Source organism: Papaver somniferum, chromosome 5 (genome assembly GCF_003573695.1).
Source record: "Papaver somniferum cultivar HN1 chromosome 5, ASM357369v1, whole genome shotgun sequence".
In the NCBI taxonomy this organism is placed as follows: domain Eukaryota; kingdom Viridiplantae; phylum Streptophyta; class Magnoliopsida; order Ranunculales; family Papaveraceae; genus Papaver; species Papaver somniferum.
In genome coordinates, this window is record NC_039362.1 from 94088921 (window position 1) to 94097211 (window position 8291).

Below are 8291 nucleotides of genomic sequence, written 5' to 3' on the forward strand. Positions count from 1 at the left end.
CTTCATCTTTGAATTATCCGGCGAAGAGATCTTCATCGGAATCTTCACCAAAGATGATTTTGACGACGAAATCTTTATCACAAGTTTTAAGCTAGTTGAGGAAATCACTCCATTTTTAGGAGCATTTCTTTATAAAGAAGAAAAATAAACAAAATGGTTTGAATTAAATTCTGAGAAAAACCATCGGTTATTATTCATGCTTATATTCGTCATGTTCTGTTAATCCTTCTCTTTTTCTTGTCGGATTAGTCGGTGTTGTACTTGTATGGCATGTTCTTATTACTTTGTATTCTCTAATTTTCCATTTTAAACCCAATGTAACCTTGAATTTCTATTATTGAAAAAGTTCATTTGTTATCAAAAAAAAAAAATAATAAAAAAATTATGACCCAATTTTATTTTACTACGCATCACCCAATAAAATCGTTCTATGGTTGCCAGCATTCTGGTGGCCTGGTGCCATTTTGAGATACTACCGGGTACCTGGTCCAGTTCATGATCTTTTTCGGGGTTCAAGATGATCTTTATTGTGCAAACTCCGTAAGATACTTTGGTCATTGTTGTTGCCATATCAAAAAAGCTAAAGTGTAATGGTATCCAACCGTTCGTGCCTCTCCTTGAGAGTCTCACTTATGCCTTAAAAGGATCCATCCCTGTTAATCCTTTCATGGGGGAGAATTGGTCTACATTGGAACCATCTCATTGCCCCCCTAGACGGACTGCTGTCACATTGCATCGACCAAGGTAGTTGCTCTAGAATTACAGTAGCACAAGTTAAAATGCACTAAATGCCACCAGGCCCACAGTTGATCACTATAATCTGAGAAATTGCAAATTATGTTTCCAAAAATCCCATGTGCCAATTTGCTAACCAGGCCACATACACGGCAGCCTCCTAAATCTTATAAAAACATCACCTTTAAGAAGTAGTGTATGCATATTCAACTCAAATGAGTCTCATTTGAGTGTACCTACTTTCTTGGCTCATTTTAAAGTAATTTCTTCTCTAATAATGCATCATTTCTAGCACTATGCCTCATTTAAAATGTGCTGACAAGGTAAAGTTCTTGGAGCTACCTTAAGCGCGTCTACTTTGTCTTTTCAACTTTTCCCATGTGCTTCATTCCCTCTATATAAACCTTTCACTCCATTAATTCTTCTTCATCATCTCAACACCAATTAATTCTCTATCTCACTCACTCATCAGCTAAAGCAATAACAATGGGTAGTCTTCCAACTAACAACCTTGAAAGCATGTCAATATGCTCACAGAACCCACTTGATCCGGATGAATTCAGAAGGCAAGGTCACATGATAATTGATTTCCTTGCTGATTACTACAAAAATGTTGAGAGTTATCCTGTCAGGAGTCAAGTCGAACCTGGATATTTGCGGAAACGATTACCCGAATCAGCCCCAAACAGCTCTGAATCCATTGAAACCATTCTTCAAGGTGTCACAAATGATATCATCCCTGGTCTTACTCATTGGCAGAGTCCAAATTACTTTGCTTATTTTCCTTCTAGTGGTTCCATTGCTGGGTTCCTCGGTGAAATGCTTAGTACCGGATTTAATGTTGTTGGTTTCAATTGGATGTCTTCACCAGCTGCAACTGAGTTGGAAAGTATTGTTATGAATTGGCTCGGCCAAATGCTTACACTTCCCAAGTCATTTCTCTTCTCGTCAGATGGAAGTTCAGGAGGAGGAGGTGTCCTTCAAGGCACTACTTGTGAAGCCATTTTATGCACACTAACTGCAGCAAGGGATAAAATGTTGAATAAAATCGGTAGAGAAAATATTAACAAGCTAGTTGTCTATGCTTCTGATCAAACTCATTGTGCCCTGCAAAAAGCTGCTCAAATTGCTGGTATAAACCCAAAGAACTTCCGTGCTATCGCTACTTCAAAGGCTACAAACTTTGGGCTGTCACCCAATTCACTTCAATCTACAATTCTCGCCGATATCGAATCCGGATTAGTTCCATTGTTTCTATGTGCAACCGTCGGTACAACTTCATCAACGGCAGTAGATCCTATTGGTCCCCTTTGCGAGGTTGCTAAAATGTATGGCATTTGGGTTCATGTGGATGCAGCGTATGCCGGAAGTGCTTGTATTTGCCCAGAGTTCAGGCACTTCATTGATGGTGTGGAGGAGGCAGACTCATTTAGTCTAAATGCACACAAGTGGTTCTTCACTACGTTAGATTGCTGTTGTTTATGGGTTAAAGACTCGGATTCACTCGTTAAGGCATTATCAACAAATCCAGAGTATCTGAAGAACAAAGCAACTGAATCAAAACAAGTTATTGATTACAAGGATTGGCAAATAGCTCTCAGCCGAAGATTTCGGTCTATGAAGCTTTGGTTAGTACTTCGCAGCTACGGAATAGCCAACTTAAGAAGTTTCCTTAGGAGTCATGTTAAAATGGCAAAGCATTATCAAGGGCTCATTGGCATGGATAACAGGTTTGAAATTGTAGTTCCTAGAACATTTGCTATGGTCTGTTTTCGCCTTAAACCAACTGCAATATTCAAGCAAAAAATAGCCGAAAATGATTACATTGAAGCTCAAACAAATGAGATCAATGCGAAACTGCTTGAATCAGTCAATGCGTCCGGCCGGATATACATGACTCATGCTGTTGTTGGGGGGGTGTACATGATTCGATTTGCTGTTGGGGCAACACTGACAGAGGAACACCACGTGACCGGGGCATGGAAGGTGGTGCAAGAGCATACAGACGCCATACTTGGTTCCTTGGATATCTCTTGTTAATTGTACATGAGATTGTCTACTAACTAAGGCTTAGAGGCTTAGAAAAGCAGTTGAAGGAAAATTTTTGCATGTTCATTATTTGTTTATTAATCCATCATCTATTTGACATAAAATTTGATAAGAATTTGGAATCCATTGTACTAGATGACATAAACCTGGCCTGTGCATGATGATTCCAACTGTTACAATAATTAATTTCAACACGAAAGAGTTGCAAATGACTTGGTGCCTCCTTGCGGCATCAGAAAATGACATCAAGTGATTCTAAAGGCATCAATTATGTTCTCTGTATCTAATAAATGTCGACCAGCATTCGGTTTCAATTGGATATATTAACCAGACTATAAAAGAAAAAATTACCATATCTTCTGCGTTACAGTGATGCACTAAACATAACGTAGTGAATTAGCCTGGGGTAAATAGGATGTAAATGTGAACACACACCAGTTGTGCTGTCTATCTGTCCAGGATTCTGGAGAGTGGATTGATACAGTTTGTGGAAATATAGCCAGATAAGATGCTAGTTTTCCAACAAATTCCTGACATATTCGCGGATTTCCTCCCTATAATCCAACTGGTTTCAAGCAGGCAAGAGTACAACATGCATATTAGCTAGTAGTTCATGGATAAGAATAGTTAAAAATGGCAATTTTTGGGGAATATAATGACAACTTTTTTCCTCAGTGCATTAAAAACCTTAACTGAAAGGGAAGGAATCTAAGTTTAGGTGACGTATTCGTTCTTGTTCTGTTGTTGAGAGAGGCGGTTTTGGATAGGGCTAGCTGTTTGTTTATATAATGAACAAAAATTGGGAGAGTAGCAGTTTCCACTTTCAAACTTTCTATATTCAAAACCTTCTGCGGATTTGTTGCCAGTTTTTCTGTCTAGCTAGCTCCGCTTGGAGAAGTTTCATGATCTATCCCCTCATTATGAAGCTCAGACCTTTCTTCAAATTTAGATTAGCTAGATTACAGGGAAACTCAAGATGTTGGTGTGGTTCAACCGCACCGTAGTGGTCGAATATGAGAACTCAACTCTTTGGTCTGGTTGAGCCGCGCCAATATCTTGTGCTGATCACTCTTCTCAACTTTAATTACCATGGTTGTGATGGTATTATCATTGTAGATGTGGCACATGCAGGTGAAATTTCCAAGTATATACGGATGCGAAAGGAAGCTGGGAGAAGTCAGTAGGCTACCCTTTGTTATTGATGGCAAGTCAGTAACTACCATTTCCTCTGGAAAATAACAACATAATTTCCTCTTTTTGTCACACACAAACACATCCAAGATCACTAGTTGCACCCCTCTGCAATTTGCCCCTTTCTTCTATTTGATCCGGATGAGAAATCCTGATGTGCACCAGCTTCTTCTTCTAATTTCTGTTACAACTGCGGCAGGCTGCAACAGCAACAGGTGCATATTAGTAATACTTTCCACTTGCCAGGAAAAATAGCCATATCCTACAAGTTGGAACCAACTCTTAGAGCTGCAGAACGATATGTCAGTAAATTTAATTTTATGCTTTTGCCGACTGAAAGTGGCGCTTCCAGCACAGGTATATTCCAACTCTGCTCCTATCTGAAGGACTCCAACTCAAGCCAGATGACTTTTAAGGGAGTTCATATTGATTCAGAAAAAAATTAAGTACCAGATTTATCACACGTTCCAGAAAACGGTTTTTCTTTTTTCATTTTTGCAGTTATTCTACCAAAAAGTTCGACACCAGTTATTTATTTCAAACTTCTATTAATGGATCCATTCATTCATAACCAACCATCTGTTTCCCTACAAAACTAAAAAAATTCTCTTAGAATTAAAACCCTTTGCGCCATCATTTTAGATCTTTGCAAATTTTTATTTGCCCTACCAAGTTGGTTGATTTTTCTCCAAAAAATCAATCATAATGGATTCAAACAAGTTGTTTCTCTCATTAGTCCTTTTATCATCTTCATGGGTTTTTATGGGATCCGCTCAAGATCCACTTGCAGGGCTTATAAATACATTGACTGATGCTGCTGATGGAAATGGTGGTGCTGGTCTCGCTGCTACTCTTCCTCTTGGTAATGCGGCCGCATCAATGGCTTGTGCGCAAAAACTTATGCCGTGTCAGGATTTCATAAAACCAACAGATGCATGTTGTTCACCCTTGAAGCAAATGATACATGATGATCCGAAATGTTTGTGTAATATTTTCAACAATCAAGAGATTTTGAAAACTTTTGGTGTTACTCAACATGAGGCTTTGAAACTTCTTACTGAATGTGGTACCAAGGCTGATATTCGTCAGTGCAACGAAACAGGTATACGAAATAACCATCTACCTGTAAACTCTTTACGTTTCGTAAATCATTTTCATCAGATATCATGTCATTTTTAGGCAGAAATTGGATATATTTTATGTTTAATATTGAGTGCACTTTTTTTTCTTTGTTCATCCCTTGTGCGGTTGATTTTTTGTGTGAATGATCTGAATTTACCTCATCTACGTTAACTAATTTCTTGATTTACAGCTTCTGCTCCAGCAGCTTCAGAAAATCCTGCAGCACCTAAGACTCCGGCAACTCCAACTGTTCCCTCCTCAAGTGGTGAAATATCTACATTATTATGTAAAATTTCTCTCATCATTTAAGTTAGCATTTCCATTATTGAAACTCTGCATTACAATTCATTTATTTACATTTGTTTGTTTTCTAATGTTTCAGCGGCTTTAAACAACACTGTAAACAACACCAATGGCACGGCTGCTCCAGCACCACCGGCTTCCACGAATTCAGCTTATAGTGAGAACATCTCTCTTCTTGGTGGATTTGGTTTCATTGCTTTGTTTACATCTTTGTTCATCTCAGCTTAATTTATAGATTGCTCCCTTTAACTAAAAAAAACTATGTCAGCAGAAATTTGGTTGTTAATGAAAACTTAATTCTAACTTTTACCACAAATTTTGTATTGTAATTTTGTTTGCGGTATCAGTGTCTGTCTCAGCAGAGTCATGAGTTTATGGTCAAGGCATCATTTGATTCATATGGTAGAAAACTTGAAAATGGACACAGCTATGGTAGAATGAATGGTATTCATATTTGAAGTCTAGATACTCCTTTTTTTTGTTACATTTGAAATAGCAAGATTAAACTGCCTGCATTGGACTATGGCGAAGAACTCGTGCAATTTACATTTTTGTTGCCCATTACTGAAGTTGGCGAAACATCAACCCGGCTGGTTAAATTCCCGTGCCGAGTGCACATTATTCTTCTTCAGTTAACTGAGAGCAGTGATGACTAGGTGGAATACTTTGTATGCTCCTGAAAAAATTACAGGGATCAACTTCAGTCTTCACAAGCACCAACCTTTCAAAGTTGCTCTTAAAGTATTTTGTGCCCCAAATCTTAGCTTTCCTATAAGCCATTACTTCACCATCATTCCAATCATTTTGACCTAAGTCAAGATCCAAGTAGTTGAGATAAGTAGTCCTTGGGTTCACAGAAACATATGGAGTTAAGAAATTGTACAACTTCTTCATAAACTCCAGATGTTTTTCTGTTTCACTGCCATCTACCCAATCCACCTGATACAGAATGTTATAAATGTTTCCAATTCTATGCGGAAACGGAATTTCAGATTCTGAAATCTCGTTCATTTTTCCACCATAAGGTGTCCATTTCAGTACCGTCTTGTCATTTGCAAACAGCATTCTCCACAAGCCTTCTAACCCTTCTTTCGACATTGGAACCATGACATGATCGGATTTCGCCTTCGTGAAAATCTTAGACGTAGGATCTCTATCAAGTAAAAGTTCTAATGGACTTCTCACTGTATAATAAAAGTAAATGTTAGATTCTACCCAACTCATTTCGGTACAGTCATTTTGCTGCAAACCCAATTCTTGGAAATTTTCTTCCATTAGCCGGAGAAGTTCCTCGACTTTGCCTAAGAACAAAATGGAGAATATAACTCGCACTGTTCTTCTTTCGCGAGTCGCGTTAGAATCCACAACTGTGCAGTTGAGTCCAATGTATATGTCTTCCGGGAGCCTATCCGCAATGAATTGCCACTTATAAACAAGATCAGTTGCACCTTGTTCTAATGTTCTTTCAACCATTGCAGCAGTTACAATAGGCGGAACAGGAACCAATTTGACTTTCCAGGACAGAACGACTCCGAAACTCGCCGCTCCGCCGCCTCTAATAGCCCAAAATAAATCCTTTCCCATGGTTTTTCTGCTTAAGATCTTACCTTCAACGTTGACGATCAGCGCGTCGATGATTTGATCAGCTGCGGCGCCATATTTTCTTACCAAGGCACCAAGTCCGCCTCCACTAAAATGCCCGCCAACACCTACTGTCGGGCAAAAACCAGCTGGAAATCCAAGTGTGCTGTTTTTCACACCGACTCTGTAATAAAGCTCCCCGATGGTTGCGCCAGCTTGTACCCACGCAGTTCTATCTTCCACGGTCACGGTGACGTTCCGGTAATTGATCAAGTCAACGAGGATAAATGGATCAATATCGGAAGATGTGTATGATAATCCTTCGACGTCATGCCCTCCGCTTCGAACCTTGAGGTCTAATCCATGCTTTTTGCAACAGATAACCGCTGCTTGGACATGGGATTCATAGGAAGGTAAAATTAGAAACTTTGGCTTTCTCGAGTTGTTGGGTGATGAAAATAAGTATCTGCGGTTTCGCGCTGAGGATCGGAACAAAGTTGAATAGGAATCATTACTCTGGGTGTAAACAGGGATTAGTGGGATGATATTATTGGAAGTGTCTTGTAAATTGTGGAATAGACATTTGAGAAATTTATCATCATCCTTAGTTGGAGTAATAGAAGTGGCTACACAAAAACCTGAGCAAAAAAGCACAAGAAAACAGCGGAGTAGTACTAGTATAAACCCCATGTACTACTGCTGTATTATTCTTCTGTGTAGATTGGACCAAATGCGATTGAAATGAAGTTAAGATATGGCTAGGCTATACAATCTGGATAAGCACCAAAATTAATACTATAAGTTCAGATCTCAAGGAAAAAAACAAAAAGAAACCCTGCAGAAATAAATAAGATATCTGTACTGTGATACTGCACATGAGCCATGCTTATTTCCGATGTTTAAAATTGATACTAAAAAGCAACAACCATTCTTGAAATTTGGATGACTCTCTGGCTCTGCCTCTACCAATATATGCTTGAGTCCTCACTTATTGTATATTCTATTAGATACTGATACCAACTAAAGATTTTCGAAAAAAAAAAAATGAAAAAGAAGTTGGTGGTTGTCTCTGCTCTGCTAGTATTATACGAAAATGTTATATTGACGGAAAGAAATGCACCGAGCGTGCACCGTGTGAGAGGGTGGTGGGTCCACTCATATGTTCCACCCCTATCCCAATGTATAGAGGGTGGCATTTCGGCCGTCAGATCCCTCTCGGTGCACAGCTCGGTGTCCACTTTCCGTGGATGTATCACAACCGAGTATTATATTCTCATCTACCAATCCACCTTACTTTTGTTTTTATTTTT

The 8291-nt window shown here is 39.0% G+C and overlaps 3 protein-coding genes across 3 annotated transcripts; 2 read left to right on the plus strand and 1 right to left on the minus strand.

Annotated features, from left to right (window-relative positions):
- The first annotated feature begins 1172 nt into the window (after positions 1–1172).
- On the plus strand, positions 1173–2929 carry LOC113282258 (tyrosine/DOPA decarboxylase 1-like). Its single transcript, XM_026531246.1, has one exon. It carries the CDS (start codon positions 1222–1224, stop codon positions 2773–2775), a length of 1554 nt encoding a protein of 517 aa, XP_026387031.1. The 5' UTR covers positions 1173–1221; the 3' UTR covers positions 2776–2929.
- A 1650-nt stretch (positions 2930–4579) lies between these two features.
- LOC113282261 lies at positions 4580–5782 on the plus strand. The gene is made up of 3 exons (XM_026531248.1): positions 4580–5077; positions 5288–5383; positions 5480–5782. The coding sequence occupies exons 1-3, from the start codon at positions 4681–4683 to the stop codon at positions 5626–5628; spliced, it is 642 nt and encodes a 213-aa protein (XP_026387033.1). The 5' UTR covers positions 4580–4680; the 3' UTR covers positions 5629–5782.
- Positions 5783–5833: 51 nt separating this feature from the next.
- LOC113282259 (berberine bridge enzyme-like 8) lies at positions 5834–7900 on the minus strand. The gene has a single exon (XM_026531247.1). The coding sequence runs from the start codon at positions 7669–7671 to the stop codon at positions 6019–6021; it is 1653 nt and encodes a 550-aa protein (XP_026387032.1). The 5' UTR covers positions 7672–7900; the 3' UTR covers positions 5834–6018.
- Between the last annotated feature and the right edge of the window lie 391 nt (positions 7901–8291).